We start from the raw sequence: 21,833 nt of genomic DNA on the forward strand, positions 1-21,833 counted from the left end.
TTCTACGCGGTTACTTTTAGAACAATGCTTATGCCTTTACTGCCTAAGATTCTAGACAAGAGTGGAAAGAAAGTCTTTTGCTCTATGGAGTATAGCTCTTTGTGTTCTACTTAACATTTATCATCAATGTTTATCGTTGATTACAAGACTGAGTCTTTATAGATTTTCTGCCTTTCGTGTACACATATTCTGCGCTCTTAACTTACCATGCTCCAAACTAACGTTTCTTATAGTTCAACATCTCAAGCATTCATGCAGTCTACGGAGTGTTTCTGTCCAAGTGCCTATGAATGTTCTTTCTACATATCAACACATCGAGCTTCCAGCATAAATGTGACCAGACCTCATGTAATTCTAATGTTGCTTCTTTTCTCTGTTTCAAGTCAAAATGGCGGTATTTCTATGGCTAGCGTAGTAACCGCCACAAGCAAAAAAATGAAACGACAATCATCGTCACGGCGTGGTAACCGTAAGGGGGAACCCAGAGATGTTTCCACACCATAGCACCTTCAACGGCTCCATTGACTGCACTTGTCGGTCGTAACAAATTACACGAGCTAAGATCTTTTTTTGGCGAAGAAGTAATAAGAGTTAGGCCCAGTCTGGCGATATGACATTTTTTTTATTCCTCATGGAGGACAAACGGCGCTCTTCGTGTCTGGAACAGGCAGATCGGGCTTGTAGTCTGTGGCCAGATACCGCAACTCTATTAAGAAAGAAGGGAAGAAAAGCAGAGAGACTAACGTTTTCTTGCCGGACATATATATATACATATATATATTTCTGGGAAGAATATACATATATATTTTAAGCATGGCTCTGGTTTGTATAGCCGCAATGCATTGTCTGAATCGTATGTACCTCCAAATAAAAAAAAATGTTCGATAACAGCTCGGTTTTTGTCCTGTGAAGGTTGACCCTTATGGAGCCGCGTTTTACTAACTGCCTGCTATGATTTTCAGGGTACTGGAATATTTACCTCGAATTTTACAAAAGCCTTAAAACGGATGATTTTCACCTTTTTTTTGAAAAACAAAAATGGAATATAAAAGGACGTGGCAGGCTCTACATTGTAATCTAGGCTTAAACCCGGTCATAGACCGACTTTGTTTCGTGTTGGGAGCCAGCTAGACGTATGATGGAATGCCTAACGGCAATACCGAACGTAAAACTCGAAACATAGAGGCTTTATGTTAAAAACAAGATCAAGTGCTCACTAGTAAATGGTAACTTTGACAATTTACTTTCATTTGGCCAGACTATTAGCTCATGCTGAGTCTGGCAACGCTTTGTGATGATAGTAGAGCTTTAAAAGCCCATTTCATTCTGAAGGAGCTGTAACAAAGGACACAAACAAAAAAAAATGTTAAAAAAAATAAGAACTCACGTTGAGGGAAACCCGAATAACTCTCAAGGAGCTTGCATAAAATCGAAGACGTCACACAAATCCTATCGGATCTTTACGAAAAATCATTTCTGAACAAAAAGGTTTACAGAAACGATTGTGTCAAAGGACCTAATTTTGAGCAAATGCAGACCCGTCAGGAACTATACCAATAGAACCTCAAGGCAGTAAAAGGTGAGCGGAATTCACTTCAACAGCATGCGATAGGGGCTAGATGCATGAATACAACGATGGAACAAAAGCACAGTTGTCTATACTTGACTTCAAAGGCGAACCTATTCCAAAGAAATCTGCAAAATTCAGGTTAAAAAAACACGTGTCTTCTTGTCGTCTTTTGAATACCAAAAATAATATAGAAGAAGCTAAAGTCGAATTGAAACTTTGCTATGTCATTTTCACAGAATTGAAGCGTTGCTATTATCACGTATGTTGCTCTTAAATCCACTTTTATACATCAACAGAATTTAAAAAAAAAAAGTGAAAGAAGTACTCTAAGAACGCTCAAACATATTTGTACAAATATATGCGTTGTATTTGGCAGTCAGCTCTAAAGGTACTCTGTGTATCTTACGTACATTAAGATGCAGTTACGGAAAAAAGTTAAGCAATTTCTCTTTCTTCAATAAAAGCGTTTAATTGGATTGTATGCCTCTCAACGAAAAGGATGCCGCTCTAATGATGCTGTCACGTTAACCTTCTCTAAGATCGCCTACTTTCTATCATTAAATCCGTAAAATGATAGCCGTTTCGATGAAATTTTGTGGAAAACGATAAGCGTCAGCCTATAAAAGACTTGAGGTCATATCTTTAGCTCAGTGGAAAGCTTCCGAGTGACTAGAAGCCATTAGCTTTGCCACTTTGAGTAAGCTAAAGGTTCTACATAAGAGTCGTAACATTGCTTGGATGTTCTTTACAAGGAACGGAGTGAGGTTCAGTAACACTCTAAGCACATTCTTGACCACTTCGTCTAAGTTCTCAATTCTCAGAAGGCAAGATCTTCTTGAAGCAAATAAGCAAATATACCACGCAAAGCGATGACATAGAATATCAGAGGCAAAGAAAAATGATAGATATCAAGTGCAAGGAGGCGTGAACATTTGTGAAGTGACGTTTGAATAATACCATTATGATATGGGGTACCTGGGGGTGTCAATGAGCTGGAAACTCCCGCTTGCAACCGACGTGCTGCTGTATAGCCAGTAGAATCACCATTTTTACCATTTACATCAGACACCGATCCTTGAAATGCGTTTAGATGAGTGTTTATTGCCACCAGTCAACGTACGATCCAAAGACAAAATATAAATAAAGGTAGTTCATGCCACAGTGACGACGCCATACACGCCATATGAGAAGAACAGAGATCCAGAATCTTATATATTGTGCGAATACAACAGCCTTCAAGCACATGTCTACATTTACATTTCAGCCTTGTTGTACAAAGGGAATAACGTCGTTTCCGTGCACCCATTCTGTCGAATCTTATGCGATCTCTGTAATTGCAATTCAGCGCAGAAAAACCTAGAACCCATCCAAAATTTAAATTTTACAAAACCATATTTGAGAATGGGGTTTATTATCCAGAGAAAAAATTCTATTGAAGTTATTACAAAACAGCCGAATTTATAGTGGAGGCTGCCTTGCCGCTAAACTTAAGTCAGTTATCGCGGAGCTAATTCGGTCTTCCTTCTTTATTTCGATGCCGTTTTTTCAAATAACTGCAAGATGTATTTTAGTGAACATAGCGCTCGGTGGTACGCGTATATTTTAGATGGCGCTAAAGATGGCTACACAATCTATATAAAACCTTTCGGCGTCTTAGGCTCCACCTTGGGCAGTCAATCCCAATAGTTCATAGACCTTCAGCATGGCCTAGCAAAAAAAAACAAAACGAAAACGATAATTTCGTTAGAATCGACCTTCGGCCATACTCATGGATATTTTTTTCACCCCCTGCTTCTTTCCTCCATCGCGTTGCTAGCGCACTAGTGGACATCGAGGAAACAAAGAAAATAAAGCGTTTCTATCGAACAAACTGTGTATATATAAACTGTATATAATAAGGTATATCTATATTGATATACTGATTCCTATATTGAGATGTTACCCTAATACGATCTTTCGTCAAGCAAGAGACTAATAGTATACAGTAAATGTATAGACTTCAATACACGAGTATAAGGGAAACTGTCATATACCTAGATAGGCTCGATGGTTATGAGCATGCGTTAACTTTACGTGAATCACGAATAAATTAAAATATTATCAAGGACCCTTACATTATTAGTAACTTTTTTAATTTAAAATACTTTCCTTTAGAGGCCGCAGTTTGTCTAATTTCGAATCAATAATTAATTTGCTGTATCTACTTAGTTGAATTAGAATATGGCAAATTTAATGCTTTTAGTACCAAATTTACGCATCGTATTAAGATAAACATAAGAACACCTGTTCAAGTAACTAAAACCAGTATAGCTTTTGCAGTGCATGTTTCACTTTCGATCAATTCTCTAACAACAAAAGCTTCGAAAAAGTTTATAAGCTCTTTACATGACTTGAGGCACTCTTGAAACTGTGTAAGGATTTCTTCTGCACGATTACCTACCTCTGGACGTAGGAGCCTTTGTTGTATTATTTAACCGTACCCTGATGCATTTCGTACCGTGTATATACGTTCGATACCAATTGCATGATATATGGCTAAAGCGCGAACTCATAAGCGTACTGAACTAACTTGGGTTATCTTAACCCAAGTTAAGTTCAGTACGTTTATGAGCTTTCTTTAAAAAAGAAAGATCACAGACCCCTTGTTTCTTTCACTCCTATAGCAGACACAGTTTACTAGAACTAAGGACACTGAAGTTGAGCGAAAAAAAATCTATAACAAAAAACTATTTTCTCAATTTTTTCTCTACCTTATACATTTTCTAGGAATAGATCCTGTACCATAAAGACAGTAAAAACAAAGTTAAATGGCTTATATAGATCAAATCCAAAAATAGTTATTCTATTTTAAACTTCTTGCGGCACTGTTTGTTACATTTACCTGCATATTGTTTAAGTTACTAAATTAGTATGTCCAAATTATAGACGGAAAGTTGAACAAACCGATTTTAGCTTATCTGGTTTCTACGCATTGAGCTCTCATTCTTGACTAAACTAAGCAGTTTGAAAGTCTACATGGGGTAAGTAAGTAGTATTTCGCTTGCGTATAGACAGCAAATGATATAATAAATCCTTTATACGGACGCCTTGAATGGCTTAACCTCTAGCTCAAAAATGCAAAGGCCGCTCCTTCAAATCTCGCCAAAAATACGATATACAGATTAGCGTGTATGAAAAAAAATGGAAAAAATATTTTTGCTCATATGCATTTATATATTTATTTATATATTACAAAAGTCGGTATATTCACATTAGTATCGATACTAGGGCGGAGAGTTAAAATTAAAAAATATTACATTTGCAGTTTGTCTGGGTTGCAACTGGCGTTATACATGATCCCAAGAAGACAAATCAAACATCGTTCGACTTTATTAAAAAGTTGCTACAGCTAATTTCCATTTTCGAACACAAATAGAGAATCACTCGTTTGGGCCGGCCACTCTTACTGCACACGTATGACATCGCCTCTATTTCGTTTTTTTCGTGTCTCCCGGTGACGATGGCTGGAATAGAAATGCAAAATGATATAGTCGGAATATCCGCAAAACACAGACAATCAACTTCATAAAAAAACATAGCCACTATACTAATGACTAAAAATAATGTGATATAAAATATCTACCAGCTTGCCTTTCCTGGCTAGAGATGAAAAAAATTATGACTTCCGTTGTATTCTTTAAAAAAATAGCGAGTAAAACAAAAACTAAAAATAAAGTAAATCTCACTGCTCTTTAACTAATTAATTTTCAACAATTTCAATGACACTGCACCTGATACTGTGAAATTTTGCACATAATATGTAATTTATTATAATGAGTCATCTATAAATGCCAATACTAAAAAATGTCATAAATACCAAAATACAAAAAAGTTACCAATACATCCTTACGCCCTCAACTTTTTAAATTTAGCTTTTGTCGGAATGCAGAGGTCGACCAAGCCATGTGCCCCTAAACTCAGGATCGAAAAAAAAATGTTTAACCAATTCAGATTTAGCGCCTGTTAGATTTGTAGACACCGAGGCACGCATGGGGCGTTTACTTAGTATTTCTGAAGCTAAGCAAGTGTGCAGAAATAGTACACACCTCAAGGGGCTTTTGCCAGTTAAGCGGTTTTAGCTGGAACCACGGCCAGTTGAACAGGCAGATCTGAAGTGGAAGAAAACATGCGTGCAAACATTCGTATGAAATAGACTATGAAATAAAATAGCCACCTGTTAAAAATATGTCAACAAAAACCTCTTTAGACTTTTTTATAAAGGATTTTCTACGCCAAGTGTCGCCGAGATCAAGTGTTGTCCATTGCACTGAAATTGAACTTCGTCATGTAACCAGTCAATAAAACCCTTGCGGTCTTTGCTTTTTGATGGCACACCTATGTTCTTTCTGAAGTGAATAAATAAATAAAAGCGAGATCGTGCTTATGATATAACTATGACACATAGTGTAAGAAGACAAAATTTTCCTTAACTCTTTACAAGGAGTAAGAAGCCGTTGAAACACAATATAGATTCCTGTGTAGCCAACAGCAACATTTGACAGACTGTCTTTGAAACTTTTTTTGAACTCTAAATAGAACAGATTTTAAATGTACACAGATTTAGCTTCAAGTATATATATATATATATATATATATAACGTACCATACATGACAAGATACAGCCTCCAACCAGAGTAAAGATTGAATAGGAAAACAATTGAAAGACAAATCCCACGAAAAATCCAATAACAGCTGAGAGCGCGATGATCAACTGGAAGATCTTTTCGGCCCGTCTTTGGCCCTCAAAATCCTAAGACAGAAAGGAAAAAAATGCGAGTAATAAACCTCTCCGTTAGAGTGTCAAATGTAAATTATGCAACCATAATACTTACTGAAGTTTAATCCAATATCGCAACACAGAAGCACTAAGATGTGTGCTAGGAGACCTATCAAAGAGGTACCTGATTGATAATAAAATGCAAAAAAAAACCTACGAAAGAAGTCTAAATCCGTATCATCCTAAACCACGTATACTAACACGAGGAGATTATTCACTTTACGTTATTCCAAACGTATAATTATTATTTAACTATGTAGATGCCAAAGAAGCCATTTTCACACAAATCACTTACATACCATGCATACCATTTCCAATGAACACCGAATCAAATGAAATCTATAATTAATAAGGTACTTATAATTGAGATCACGGTACCAGCCCGATATGCACATTCGAATAAATATGGAAGTTCCGATAAATGTTGTCGTAGTTATAACTTGGCCAATAATTAATAGTCAATTTTTTTTAAATCGCCACGCAAAATTGCCTTCAATACAAGGTTCTAACAGCCAGTCATAATTCTCATTAACTCCACCAGCTTTACTATGAGCAGGTGTTCACGCGGTCGTTTAATAAGACTATATACGTTACTTAGAGGATTACAATTATTGCGCACTATATGTATAACCGAACGCACTTTAGCTACCTAAAACCTGTCAGTGGACCCCGTTCGAGCAATTAGGACTGAATTGTCCTAACCCTTCATTATTTATGCCACACGCTTATGTTTTGTGTTGGGAATTTTAGCCGCATTACTTCAGACGACTGGCTTGCAGTACAAAAAATTCGTTCGGGTTCGAGCCTAAAGTACTACGTGCCCCATTGCGTTGACATACACGTTACTCACTCTGCTATAACAGGGAGATAGAACATACAAGCGCATAAAGGTGCCATAGGCCACCTGTCACAGGTCGAAATCATACACTCACCATTGAAAACCACGAATTGAGGAACGAGAACATTCTTGTCAGAGCACTGAGGACGTTTTCGCTAATGAAAAAGCCACAGAATATTTCCTTCTCTGCGCTATATTCTGCAACGCGTTTAGTATATTACGGGCTCTGTTTTCTTGGAAATTTATTCTAGCTCCACCGACTGGTCGCTTGCTCTTCGCGTTCTCAACGGTGACCCCAACACGTCACAACAAAACACGTTCGATGTAAGCAGAAATGAAAGCGGGCTATAAGTCGGAACTGCTCTTCCGAGCATTAAGACAGCTTCGACATGATACCAATAAATAAAACCGGATTTTCAACTCTAAAATTTGGGTATGGACATTAGTTAGGTCCGATTAAAGGTTGTGTTTAGATGAAAATCGCCTTAGATGAATTGTTGCTTTATTTTTATCATTGGCTATCTTTGCATTTTATAATTTGTTTATTGTGGGTTTCGTTGGCCATAAGATATCTCTATTTAGTCGACGAGTTCTGTCGCTTAGGGTAGATTCAAACCAGCTGACAACTTTGATCCTACTGCCATCCTGCACGAAACTTGTGACAAATAATACAATTATATGGAAACGTAAAAAGTGTGAAAAAGAAGAAGAAAAGGAAAGAGCTGAAAATCCAGTTCTCTGGGTAACTCAGAGCTTAACGGAGTATGTGAGATTTAAGAGTATATGAGGTCCATTGTATATGTATAACAGACGATAAAATTCGCTTAATTGAAGTTTAGCAGATGAAAAAATAGGTTGTTTTTGTGTTGGAGATAGTTAGAGTTATCAATTTGCAAATGTCTTCTTCTGATCGTTCGGATGCGTTGGTATCCATATCTTAACAGCTTCCAAGTCTTTATAATTATTTTTGGTTTTTTGATAAGAGATTATACTATATCATGATGCAAACATCATAACGTACATAACACTGTTTACAATAAGTTATTTCAACAAATTTTGACAACTTCTGAATTAGCGTTTGCTAATTTATGGTTGTTGCGAACATGGATAATGTTTTCACCTACTTAATATCTATCAGTCAATGTGTTGGTGCAATAAAACTGGCCACTTATGATCCGTTACCCCAGGAAAAATGGGTTTCGGCATCTACTCATTACTGGAAGCAGCTCTGTTAGTGATGAATGCAATTGCAATTCTCCACGAGGAGCGGTTTCTCTGCAAGTATGGCCTCGGCCGAGACGCTGGTAATAAGTGAATCTTTACTTCTCTCTTGTACGGTTTATTTTAGTGTGTGCATATATATATATATATCTATATACATATATAAGTTTCTGTCAATTTATTTGAATATATATAGTTAAGATGTATAAATTTTTGTTGATTTGTATACAACAGTTACAGCAATGTAATTGCTCACCCAAAATAGAAAATCGAATGGATAATGAAGTTTTTCTTTCGCATTGTTATACATTTTTTTATTCTTTTCAGCTATACAAGGATATCAGCAGCCGGGTGCCAAAACACAAATAGCAAATATAATTTACTCGGTGAAGTTGGCAAAGATTCCACTGATATTCCTCAACATCATCTGTATCGGGGTTAAATTAATCTGGTGAGGCGAACATCCCGGCGTTTGCATGCATGTCCACTGCGCAACTGTTGACCATCTAAATCAATACGTAATCACCTTTTTATTTGATTTAATCCGCTTTTATTCAATTTGTTGTTTGGAATTTACAAATTAAAATATATACGAGAGATATAGTTTTTATAGTTTGTGTTAGAATAAAAATTTTTGAACAGCGAACGGTGACTCCGAGTGTATCTTTATGTGTCTGTATCTTTATCTTGTTACAGGTAAAACGACGATTTATCTTATTGAAAGATGATGTCTATGAAACGAGCGATTGTGTTATGTATAGAGAGCAATTCATGCCGGATACTGCACACCGAACGAAACTAATATGTCGCGATTAGTGCGTTAAATGGGCGAAATAGACTTCAATGCTAGATCCACAATCTACATCGTTAACTATCGAATGATTCTCTACAGATAACAAGTTATAAACATTTTGCATATTGAATCGAGAAAAATATCAACACATTGCCTATCGTAAGAAACGCTCAGTTGAGAATAACGATATAAGAATCATTGCTACGACATATATCAACATCGTTATCCGGAGACAATTCGAACAGATTCCTGTACAATGGAAATTCAAGGTCTCCGGAAACCGAGGCCGAAAGGATCTGACGATGATGCTAAGCATGTGCATAGAATACAAGTTGACGATTACTATGGTTCCAGGTAATGCGCAATAAAAAATAAGAAACGTCTACAATACGTTCTATCATACGAGACCAATTTAGTAAAATCGAATATCATATATTTTTAGATATATGCGAATTGAGTTTTTTTTTTTAAATAAATAAATAAAGCACAAAAAATATTGATCTGCTCTATTTTATTTAGTGAGCTGAACTTGAAAGCTTCCCAGTAAAATCAGCTTAGTTTTATAGAAACATGCTTTTACGTAATTCAGAGTCTAGTTAAGAATGACGATTTGTAACTGGTAATATCATCAGTGGTATTGGTAATTGTATCTATGTTAGCTCATACATTTCTGGGACCTTTTTTTATTTAGCATGAATGGTGAATTTGTCGATCTTAGTTAATGGGTTGTGTAGGTAGTTTTTGAAAATAATTTTTAGAGCTCCGTTTTAAATAAAGAGTTCGGATTGGTCGTTCATATTAAATCTGGCTCGACTATTGTTGTTGCTACTACCTTTACAATATTTATATTGAGAGTCTTAGTTAATTACAGTAATAGCCACTGCAGGTCGCTCCAGCGACCCATATTTTCATGAATGAAAAGAGTTGTCATTAATTGGATACAGGCGTCTGGCCCCAATTGTCTTTCCATAAGCAAATGTTTTACTAAATCCATGGTAGTTATTCCAAGATAATCCTTATTCTTAATCAATTGCTGTAAAGGAATCAACTCAGTGAGGTGCCGATTGCTGAAAGTACTACCATCAGAGTGTCTTAGCTTCAAACAGTATCAATCTACCAGAAGGTACTATCCCATAGGGAAATCAGATTTAAATCACATCAAAATTCCGACTATTTTTATATTATTTTTTATGATTAAATTGTATTATCATCATCACAGTTCTGCTGTAAGCTAGTAAGTTTATAAAACTTAAGTCATTTTTAGGAATAGGAATTATATTTTGTTTTATCTAGCAGACAGTAAAATTTAAAACATTTTACTTACGTCGCGACATCTGTAAGGGGTCAAAATAACGCTTACTGGATCCCGGGTTAGATCTTCAGCTAACCTGAAAAGCAAGCCAACCAAGCTAACTATCCGATTTGTCTGATTTTTTTTTGTCGTTAGAGTACATCGCGCCTGATATTGTGGAACTAATGCAACAAAATCTAGCTTTCGAAATTCTTCCTTTAGAATTCAGCGCATGTCCTTAATTGTCGATGTGCTCGATGTAATATGTTGATCTAAATAACGTGTAATACGCAAATACGTTTAGGTTTATACACGCTAATATAAGTCTGCAACGCCGTCTGGTGCCGAAAGCAAACATTTGAAAAAAATAAACATATACATGTTGGCACTAATTGCATCAGTCTCGCAATCTCGGTACTGTTGGTGACTGTGAAGACATAGCTGGTTCTTGGTTGGCAAGCTGTCCTTATCAGTTCATTTTCTTAGACGTTTATGTAATTATGTGCGTTGTATTACTGCGCTTTGCTTGTATCTCTAAATTTGACATCGTCGTTTCGTACATAGTACTGCTATTGGAGCAAGGAAGTTTCAGGCACTAGAAAAAAAATTAAAGAAAACATACTGAAGTGTTTATGATTCATTTTGCTTTTTGGAGAAGACAATGAGTATACATACTTTGCACAGGTGGCAGGACTACTGGCAATTATCTATACGAGACAATATCGATCGGTGGGGAGCACAGTGTCAACCTTTCCACCCGTTTTTATAAAACTCTGGACAGATTTGTCCTTATATGTACACCCAGTGAGCAAGACATAGCATTCTGGTACCAATACTCAGCTAAAATAACCCTCGAAGGTAGACTGAGGACATTTGTCAAGCGCCTACTAAATAGATCACAAAGGTTGACAATATGTTTTGGCTAGTATTACGCAGAACGCGTGGCTAAATGTTCAGAGCATGGAAATAAAGAAATATTGTTATGCCATATGTAATATTCAATCGAAATTATCTATGACTATATATGAATGGGGTAAACAGTGAAAGCGGGAATTTGTTTACATTACGGCACTACGGGAACAACTGATCCTCTCAAACTTTGCCATAACTGATTTTTAGCTACCTTTTCCATGAGGAACCTAGGCACCACCGTTTTCAAAAACCTGTCCGAGTCTGATTCTCTACTCAGATTCGGATGCTTTGTGATTTTTGTAGATCAATATAACGTGGCGCCATGATAAGTCTCGATAGAAGTTTAAACAAGGCAAAAAGATACTTGGTGTCGCAGAGTTTTCCAGGACCCGGTGAGACCTGTTTTTACTGTTCGGTGGTCGCTCGTGTCAGCGGGAACTTAAGAGATTCAAGCTTCAAAATTTTTCTGCTGTTTAACAAAGGCATTCAAACCCCTTTCAATGAATCGAATTGCCATGAAAAACGTGGCATCGTGACATCACTTACGGTTAGAACTGAAACTGTAATAGCCTTTTCAATGCGTCTTTGTAAAACTCTTCCTCTAATGATTTCAATGTATCTGTTGCGTCTCAAAGAACAGAAAGTTTAGGAAGCGTTGACGCTGGCTGCGGAAAACTTATTAAAAGCTGCAGGTGGCAAGTATCACACACATCTTAAGATATCTGTACATGAGCAAAATGGCTTACTAAGAGTTAATCGGCATGCTAACGAGCCGATATAACGTATTTATGCAGAGTGTGCTTACATCGTGATTCGCCCTAATTACTGAGCGAAAATATTTAGTCTAGGATATAATATTGACCTTTTATATTAGGATTACTTTTCAACGACATTTGAAATTCTTAGGTTCTCGATTCTCTTTTCGGGAATTACCCGCTTATTGTTTGCCACGCAACATGTGATGAATGTAAATCGAGGAAGGCTTATTTCGATAAGATGAAATTCCTCTGTTCGTATGTTTTGCATTATTGGCATTTTTGACGAAACGAATTGTATAATCCCCTGTGGAACTTTGTCGGCGATGGCTTCAGATCTCGCTCTTACGACTTTAGGTCTTACGTATACTGAAAGCAGGCATATGTTTCGAAGCAATCAGCATAAGACAGTGTGGATACATATCTTTGCAGCAAATACCTGTTTTGATCTCTATTCGTAACTAGATGTTTTTGCTATAAGCCACAGAATGCATATTATTTAAATGGACTCACAAAGCTTCGCAGCGTGAACTAATTACGACACATTTGTATTATTCCAATTATTGAAATCAGCTCTCGTTATGGATCGACTTTTCTTGCATTTGGTTCATATGTAGCCTTCTTTCGCGCTCTGGTCATTGAGCATCATACATATACAGCATCGACTTTCATACACAATGTTTCCTACGCTCTATATTTATATAGTTAGCAATAGAGGGCATTCGCCATGCATTTTTATCTCCTGAATAGATTTTTCGTAACGTGAGTTTGAAAAACCTTGAGAAAATACCAGTAATGAAACAAATGTGTTACAAACACATCACCCCCCCCCCCTGGGTGCAGCTCCCGATCAGAGCGAGCAGGCCCATTTGTATCATGGATCTCTCGTAACAGCACTGCCGGTAGCGTACGCTTAGAAGCAAACCAGAATCAAAGCTGCAACAAAAGGAGCAGTGGACCTAAACAAAACAGCGAACTGCTTGCCTAGGTAGTTCCGCGAATCGTCCAAAAATTGGCGACTATTAGTCGTCCCCGTTACAATAACTAGCCGTCATATTCAATAGTCGAGTAATGCAGAACGCAAATCCCAGCAACAGTAATAATGGAACATTTTATGAAGAGATATATATATATATATATATATATGTATATACAATTTTATCAAGTTGATTTTAAATTATAGTCACTATATTTTTTTGCCGCCGAATGTACGAACAGTGTGAAAGTCATTCACCCTGTATTATTTCCTATTCAAATCATTTGGAGTTTAAGAATATGCTTGAGAAGATCGCGCTACTATTATTGTTGTTATGCGGCTATCGCTTGATGTTTCATTTATCCTGACCTGTGACTCGGGCGCTTCGTTTAGTTAAAGTTCTTCCTGTTCCCTTCTTCAACTGCGTGAGGTAGTGTCGAAATTTTGGCTACGTCGAAGCTAGAGAAATTATTGCGAGTTATCTGTAAATTACCAAAGGAAACCTGTTGCTGAAGGTTTGGTCTCTGGCAAGTAGCGTCTTTCTTCACGCTTTCTTGTTCGTGTCAAACCGGCAGAAGTTGGGGTAGAAGGTAAGGACGGGGGTGACTGTCCTGTGGGTCGTCTTACCCGCTATTGTCACTGCCGCTGCTATTCGTTACCTTGTGTTCTTGTTGGGTCTACCTTGTTTTTTCTTCCATGATATCTTTTTCATTTTTTGGTTTTGTCTTTTGCTCCGTCGGTTCAAGTAGCCGTTTTTCAAGTAGCCGGGAGGCGTGCACCCGGTTGGCAATGAAAGTACCCCCAGCAGTAGCGCGGCAGCCTTGTTTAGTACTTAATGATGATCATGCATACCCACCTTGCTGGTCGTCCCTTTGTCGTTGTCGTTGCTGCTAATAAGGGTAGTTTTGCGGTGCTGCTACTGTCGCCACGCTGCTGCGAGTCCTCCTGAACGTAGCCCTCTAAGTAGATTCTCGCTGTCGCTGGCTGGTACATTAGGGCCGAGAACAGAAAGTAGGCAGGTAGTCGGCTGACCTGCTGGTGGATCGCGCTCCCGTTTGTACCGCAGCGGCGGCCGGCAGCTGAGTCGCGCTATACGGACAAACGAAAAGGACAAGCAAGCAACCAATTGTTGAGCAGCGAGACATTTAACGACCGCATCGTGCTTGCGCTTAGAGGCTCGTCCAGGCTTGCTCGATACCGAGCCGCTTGCCCGTTCGTTCTCTTCTCTTCTCTGCTTCGTCGTCGCTTTCGAGTTCCGCGAGGATCGGTCCGCTCCGTCGTTGCTGGTGTGGCGCTGCTGCTCCTCCGTGCCCTGGCCGATCGCTGGTGCTCCATCGAGCGGAGGAAGCCAAAAGCAAAGACGCCGCAAAGACGAAGAAGACGACGAAGCCGACCTCGACAACTGTGAACGCCACGGCGGGCATCCACACCAACAGCGCCAGCGAAACAACAACATCGGCAGCAGCAGCAGCAGCAGCAGCAGCCAAGCTCGATAGGAGAAAGAAGTGAGTGGAGGGCTACGGTCGTGGCTGCCGTTGCTGCCGCCGCCGCCGTCGGTGTTTCTGCTGCTGCCGCAGCAGCCGCTGGTTAGCTACCCGGTGGACGCTCGATGTCGATGCTAGTTGCTGGACCGCGCCGTCGGCCGGCGCTTAAACTGGTAGCACTCGCCGATCGCCGCTGCCTGCCGATTAGTTCTCGTCAAAGCTAAAGCTGCTATGAGCTGCTAAAGTACAAACGGACGCATGGTGCACGCGGCTTCTCTCGCCGCCGTGGCCGCTGCCGCTGCTGCTGCTGCTGCTGTTGATGATGCCGCAGCCGTCGCCGCTGCTTTTGCTACCGCCTCTGGAGTCGCGCTAGAGAAGGAATCGAAACAGCCGCGACGACAAGAGCAAGTGATGCACCGAGTAGAACAGTAAGAGATAGAGAAGCACGGCAGAGGCCATGGGCCAGTCGGTGTGTGAAGAACAAACTCCGCGACCCAACGGGATCTGCATGGCACCGCTCGATATCGCTGCAATTGAATTGGTATAGTTGTTTGGAATATCGTTGTGTGTACGACAGTCAGTTACACGGTTCAGTCAGCGGTGGATGTGCTACTGAGGGGTAGTTCAGTAAGGTACGAACAGCAGTTGAGAGAGGTTTTCCATTGTAGTGCGATTCATCGACCAGCAAAGTCCCCTAGGCTTTAGCCACGTACTGTGCAGGTGAAGTGATTTCTACATTATACGGTAGTAACGGACAGTTATCTCCTCCTACCGAGTGCTAAGCTATGCATGTTTCGAAGCGCTGTATGTGCGTTTGTCGTTCAATTACTCGTTTTTTTGGCGTACCGGCCGAGCTACTTGTCATGAGCCGTCGTAGCCAATGTAATTTGGTGTCGCGCCGGTAGTCGCAGCAGTAAAACTCGAGGTAACAGTGATTATGACTGCGACATTGTAGTTAGCAGCTGGTCGGAGCCTGTTGTCTCGCAACAAATCGCAGTTGCCGGAGGTGGCGTACCTGTAATTAAGGCAAATAACATCGATTGGTGGCTCGTCATGGTGAACTTCTGGGTGAAAGTGTATTTCTGTGTTTACTGCTATTACCGGTACGTTGGAAGTGGTTAATGATGACTTCGATGCAGTGTACCATTATGAAGTTTATTGCTTGTTATAATACCTGAAGACGACAACGATGTTTCTATAATTATAAGAAACGATTTTCTCTACCACATTGGATATGGGAGTGTCACCGAAAGTAGTTAACAGTGAGAATCGTTGACAGGGAACTATTTGCGGTGGTGCAATTCGAGGATTAGCAACACGTTTTACTAGTTGATCTCATCGTCTATCGTTAGTGCCCGTGAAGAAAACGAGCAGTATGTGAATTCTGTAGATGCGGCTGCTTCTTCGTTTGTTGTTGACAAACAAATGTAAAAAATTAATGAAGATGACAATTACTAGTTCTCATGACATGTATTATGGTTCGGGTCACCGAAATGACGGAAAAATCAGTAGTTAAGTCGACAGCTGAAACTGCCAAGCATCACATTTGCAAATAACAAAAGCTTCAGGTTGAGTGTCAATGAAGACGCGGTTAAAGTTTTCGGGCCTACCGCGATGCCATATGCTATGGCTGCTGCTCGTAGCATTCGCGGTAGGCTCAGGCGGGGGGACGACTCGTGAAGTGTTCGAAATCAAAGAGGGCCTTCCCATAGGCACGTCCGTGGGCTTCATTCCAATGCGGGCGAATTTCACATATCGCTTCAATGAGCCGCCGCACGAGTTCGAGCTAAACGCGACAACTGGCGAGATTCGCACCGCGGTTGTACTCGACCGTGAATCTCTGCCAAGCGAACGTCTTGATCTAGTTGTGCTGTCTAGCCAGCCAACGTATCCGATTGAGGTGAGAATCATCGTTCTAGACGCCAACGATCATGCTCCTCTGTTCCCCGAATCGTCGCTAGCCGTGACCCTGAGTGAGGCCAGTGCTGTCGGCACCCGAGTTCTGCTCGACGCCGCTAGCGACAAAGACGTCGGTCAAAACGGCGTCGCGTCGTTACGTTACCGCATCGTGGGGGGCAACGATGACGGCAAGTTCGAGCTTCGGACAACGACAAACCCAACGGCTGACAGCGTCTACCTCTATCTTGCAACCGTAGGCCCACTCGATCGCGAGCAGACTCCTTCGTACCGGCTTAATGTGTCGGCTGAGGATGGGGGCCAACCTCCGCTTCGAGGCTACCTCCTTGTCAACGTTACGCTGTCAGATGCCAATGATAACCCACCAATGTTCGACCAATCAGCATATACTGTCAGCCTCGATGAAGGCGCCGCCGCTGGCTCGCGGGTACTCGAGGTTCGAGCGACAGATGCTGATATTGGGGACAATGCACGTCTTTCATATCATCTGCCTGAAGGCGAAACTCGCTTTGCAATTGATCCGCAAACGGGAGTTATCACTACAGGGATCGACCGGGTAAACTGTCCTGTCACCGCGTCGATCAAACTCGAAGAAAAAGGCAAGCACATTGGTCACGCTACGAATAAAAGCTGTGTTCTGACGGTGTTTGCGCGTGACCATGGTTCGCCAAGGCAGGACGGTCGGACGTACGTGACCATCAATTTGCTCGATAGCAATGACCACGACCCGCAGATTTCGTTTCGCGTCTTCGGCGAAGCGTCCGACATGGACGCGTCAGTGGATGAAAACGCGGAAAACAACCAAGTTGTAGCAGCCATCTCGGTCGTCGATGGCGACGAAGGTCCCAATGGTGAAACTGACCTGCGTGTTATCGGCGGCAATGAGCTGGCCCACTTTCGACTTCAGAACTCAGGTGATTTCTACTTACTTCGTGTGGCCGGTGTACTCGACCGCGAGCGGGTTCCCTTCTATAATTTGACTGTAGTCGCTACCGATCGGGGCATTCCAATGCGCGCGTCGACGGCTCACCTTGTTGTGCGAGTGAATGACGTCAATGACCATGCACCACAATTCGAGAAGGCCGAGTGCATGGTTTCACTGAGTGAACGTACGCCTCCAGGCAGCTTCGTTGAGTCATTAACGGCGACCGATGCAGACAGCGGCATAAACGCTGAAGTATTCTACGCCATCGAAGCGGGTGATGAACGACGTTGGTTTGCTATCGATAGACGTTCGGGATTAGTAACGACAGTTCGAGAGCTAGATCGTGAGGCGTTGTCCGGGCAGGATTCTGTTGAACTAAAAATACGAGCTCACGATGGAGGACCGAATAGGAAACTGGCGTACGCGACATTGCGCGTTCAGCTCCTAGACGAAAACGACGAAGCGCCAACATTCACTGCGCCTGGAGGACAGCTAAACGTGACTTTAAGTGAGAATTCACCGCCTCACACACTCGTCGCCATTGTCGCCGCTACTGATAAGGACTTGGCAGCCAATGGGTCAATCACTTATGAGCTTCATCCATCGGTAGAAATGCTGTACGGTGGTATGTTTGAAATTGATGCAGCATACGGTAAACTGACGACGAAGACGACACTGGATCGAGAAAAAGTTTCTCATTATCAACTAAAGGTTATAGCACGGGATAATGGCACGCCGTCGCTCTCCTCAACGCTAGATATTTCCTTAAATGTAGCCGACGTCAATGATAATAAACCAACGATATACCCTGGCGTATATTTCTATCAAGTAAACGACGGGTTACAGCCTGGAGAGTTTACTGCTAGGATACGAGCGTTCGATCCTGATGAGGGGCAAAATGCTAAAATAAAGTATAGTATAGTCAGCGGAGCCGAAGTACGATTTGCGATTGATGCATCCAGCGGCCAGATCGTAAATACCCGAACTCTCGATGTGCGTCAACAAGCGCGATATGAGATCACAGTTATGGCCACAAACGTCGAGCCTTTCGAGGTAATCCCTGGGGAAAGCACAATCAATAACACGCCAAGTACAGCGATGGTCGTCGTGTTCGTTCGAAGCCGAAAGCAACAACAACAACAACGAGTCGACCAACCAACTCTTCATCCGCAACCATCGTGTGACAAGTCATTTCAGCTTCTTGAGGACCCTGGGACTATAGGCGGTGGCCATGGGCGAGAAATCGGTCAACTATCAAAACTCGATGGGGCAAAATATTCCATTGTCGACGGAGATCCCCACGGATGGTTCCGTATCGACCCGCTGCAAGCAGTCATTAGAACAAGTGGCACAGTAACTATTGACCGCGAAACCTCATCATTCGTAGATCTGCTTATTGTAGCTAACACGCTTGCTAACTTTACTACATGTACTGCTAGAATACATATTGAAGACGTGAACGATAATCCTCCTGTATTTGCAAGACCCTACGTAGAAATTAGAGTTCCTGAATCATTCGCAGTTGGACTTGAGTTGTTTCTATCACAAGCAAAAGACATCGACGACGGGGACAATGCTCGCATTAGCTACTCGTTAGAAGACAGCAGTGACGGACTTTTTGCGATTGATCAGGACAATGGAATTTTAGTACTTACACGTTCGCTACACGATCATGCAGGTCGAATCATTCAGATAGATATCATTGCAACGGATGGTGGGAATCCTCCCATGTCAGCTCGCCAGCGTGTGCTTCTTGCTGTGGTAGACGTAAATGATCACACTCCCACCTTTGATCAGGCATCTTATGAAACCAGCCTTCCCGAGCTGATGGCACTTAACGAGCGATTTTTTACTGTACACGCAAGTGACGGCGATATTGGCGACAATGGCCGAGTGTCGTACAACATCTCATCGGGAAATGAGGACCTTCGTTTCGGAATCTTTCCAGACGGACAGCTATTCGTTCGACGTCCGCTGGACCGTGAACAGCATGAACTTTATGAGCTGGTAGTAACAGCGTTTGACAACGGAACGCGCCCACGTAATTCGTCGGTAACCGTTGTCGTGCACGTTCTTGACGATAACGACAACGCACCGCGATTCGAAGGTTATGACGTTGGAGCGAAAAATATGAGTTTTCACATTGTGGAGAACCTGCCACCTGACAGTTATGTGGGCACACTTGTTGCCTCAGACGATGACAGTGGTCGCAACGCGGAACTCAGTTTTTCACTGGCTGCCGCACATCTGAGCGATTTCTCTGTGGATACGAAATCAGGCGTCATTCGAACTTTGAGGTCATTCGACCGCGAACAACTTGTGCAGACGTTTGGCCATGGAGATCTAACTCTTGAGGTAACGGTTTGTGATAATGGCGTACCACGCTTGTCAGCCACAGCTCGTGTGGTAGTCCACATCGATGACGAAAATGATAATGCACCCACTTTTAGTCGACTTGTTTATAAGGTCTCGCTTTCGGAAGCCACCCCACTACGTGCACAAGTGGCGCGGGTTTCCGCCAGCGATCCTGATTCTGGGGTAAACGGATTAGTGTACTATGCGCTAGTTGGCAAGCACGCCGATGCATTTTCTGTTGATGAACAGAGTGGGCAAATTTTTCTGGCAGCGCGGTTGGATCGAGAGCGTCAGGCTGAGTTTAGTTTGACGGTGGTAGCAAGTGATGCTGCTCCACCGACCCTCCGTCGATCGGCCATGACAATGGTTCGGGTGACTGTCCTTGATGAGAACGACTGCGCCCCCGTGTTTCGCATCGATGGACCAGCTAATTATAGCCAGGGTGCCGAAGTTCCTGAAGATGCCGAACTTGGTATTCGAATCCACCAGTTCGCTGCTACAGATGACGATCTCGGTGTTAATGGCGAAGTATCCTTTTCCATTAGAACTGGAAATATTAAGGACACATTTCGTATGGACCCTACAACTGGTATACTCCGGCTGCATAAGCCACTCGACTATGAACTACACAAAGTTTACACATTGAATATCACTGCGTCTGATGGTGGTTCGCCTCGACTTACATCGGTAATCCTGTTTACTGTACGCGTGGCAGATGTCAATGACAATGCTCCGGTGTTCCCGAACGGCGCAATAGTTCGCACCTTGCACGAAGGGGTACCAGCCGATACACTGGTAGCAACTGTGGTTGCCAGCGATCGTGATTCGCAACAGAATGCTCGTATCACTTATGCATTGAGCGCGCAGAGTCCTGCCACGGAATCTATGCACTTTCGTATCCGGCCTGACACAGGGGCCTTGTACACCACTCGAGGGATGGATCGCGAGCTGGTCGATAGCTACTCTTTAACGATAACAGCGATCGACCACGGGACACCGGCGAGGAGTGCACACAAGGCTGTTACAGTACTCGTCGAAGATGTTAACGACAATGCCCCGCGTTTCATCTCACTTCCGGCTGCCTCGTTGCCGGCTGAAGCTGAACGAGGTCATCGAGTTGCTGTCGTAGCCGCTACCGATCCTGATGCTGGTGCGAACGGTCGGGTCGGCTATGAATTGGTAGATGGTCACGGTCATCAGGATCTATTCCATTTGGATAGAAGCACTGGCGAAATTCTTCTAAGTCGTCGATTGCCTCCTGTTTCCGAACGTCAAGTCAGTTATCAGTTAACAGTGAGAGCTTACGACGAAGCGTCACTTTCTCAGCGGCGTTTCACCAATAGAACAGTGACTATTCTATCAACATCCATGGATAGCGATAGGCCGGCGCCACGCTTTGAGCGTAAACAGTACATCGGGTCTGTGAGTGAAAATGAACCTGTTGGAACGCCAGTACTAAGCGTGCGAGCGTTACCATCGGCGCCCAGTTCGGAATTAGAATACTACCTTACAGCGGTGGCAGCTAGAGGAGCGCCCCAGGGCAGACGTTTTGCCATCGACCTACATACAGGACTCGTCGAGACGGCTGAACCCTTAGATCGGGAGCAGCAACCCGGACCTTATGAGCTCACCATTCTCGTGACGGACCGCCGTGCAAGCCCGCCAACTACAGCAAACGCCACCGTAAGGAAACGAATTAGTTATGTTTTTAATTAAATACAATCGCTTATTTGCATAAAATTCAAATATAAATGTTTTTATCTTTTATTAAAAAAACATCAAGAACCCGGTAATATTAGTGGTAACTTGAGAAAGTTACGTGCTTCATCTTTGCAAAGTAGTCAGAATTGTGAGCCATTTAAAAACCAAACTTCTCTCCGAATCATTACTGCTTTTTACCCTGTTTTATTTATAGTCGGGCGGATGTTTCTCATGCATTAGGTCTAAAAATGTTTCGAATTGATCTTTCTATATATATAT

The 21,833-nt window shown here is 41.9% G+C and overlaps 3 protein-coding genes and 1 long non-coding RNA gene across 8 annotated transcripts in view; 2 read left to right on the forward strand and 2 right to left on the reverse strand.

Moving 5' to 3' along the window:
* Nucleotides 1–4,760: 4,760 nt before the first annotated feature.
* Spase12 (Signal peptidase complex subunit Spase12) lies at nucleotides 4,761–7,546 on the reverse strand. The gene is made up of 4 exons (XM_022817193.2): nucleotides 7,319–7,546; nucleotides 6,213–6,359; nucleotides 5,656–5,718; nucleotides 4,761–5,073 (listed from the first exon to the last, which is right to left on the reverse strand). The coding sequence occupies exons 1-4, from the start codon at nucleotides 7,349–7,351 to the stop codon at nucleotides 5,038–5,040; spliced, it is 279 nt and encodes a 92-aa protein (XP_022672928.1). The 5' UTR covers nucleotides 7,352–7,546; the 3' UTR covers nucleotides 4,761–5,037.
* Nucleotides 7,547–7,792: 246 nt separating this feature from the next.
* LOC111255329 (immediate early response 3-interacting protein 1) lies at nucleotides 7,793–9,734 on the forward strand. Of its 5 annotated transcripts, none has more exons than XR_015319504.1 (4): nucleotides 7,793–7,986; nucleotides 8,363–8,528; nucleotides 8,773–8,963; nucleotides 9,142–9,734. XR_015319504.1 is itself a non-coding variant. In XM_086978017.1 (4 exons), the coding sequence occupies exons 1-4, from the start codon at nucleotides 8,143–8,145 to the stop codon at nucleotides 9,143–9,145; spliced, it is 249 nt and encodes an 82-aa protein (XP_086834143.1). In that variant the 5' UTR covers nucleotides 8,021–8,142; the 3' UTR covers nucleotides 9,146–9,734. The 5 variants fall into 5 exon arrangements, 1 of the variants encoding a protein (XP_086834143.1); XR_002675427.2 differs by having other exon boundaries at nucleotides 7,799–7,986; nucleotides 8,412–8,528; XM_086978017.1 differs by lacking the exon at nucleotides 7,793–7,986 and adding an exon at nucleotides 8,021–8,146 and having other exon boundaries at nucleotides 8,412–8,528; nucleotides 8,773–8,896.
* Nucleotides 9,735–11,148: 1,414 nt separating this feature from the next.
* LOC147758858 (uncharacterized) overlaps nucleotides 11,149–21,833 on the reverse strand; it is a 43,972-nt gene continuing 33,287 nt past the window's right edge. The window contains exon 3 of the long non-coding RNA XR_015319505.1: nucleotides 11,149–15,671. This is a non-coding gene — a long non-coding RNA (uncharacterized LOC147758858). The remainder of the gene's footprint in view (nucleotides 15,672–21,833) is intronic.
* ft (cadherin-related tumor suppressor fat) overlaps nucleotides 15,667–21,833 on the forward strand; it is a 55,666-nt gene continuing 49,499 nt past the window's right edge. The window contains exon 1 of the mRNA XM_022817190.2: nucleotides 15,667–21,536. Within this exon, the coding sequence (XP_022672925.1) occupies nucleotides 16,236–21,536 (5,301 nt within the window). The 5' untranslated portion in view covers nucleotides 15,667–16,235. The remainder of the gene's footprint in view (nucleotides 21,537–21,833) is intronic.

Source organism: Varroa destructor, unplaced genomic scaffold (genome assembly GCF_002443255.2).
Source record: "Varroa destructor unplaced genomic scaffold, Vdes_3.0 BEIS01000001.1, whole genome shotgun sequence".
Taxonomy (NCBI): Eukaryota; Metazoa; Arthropoda; class Arachnida; order Mesostigmata; family Varroidae; genus Varroa; species Varroa destructor.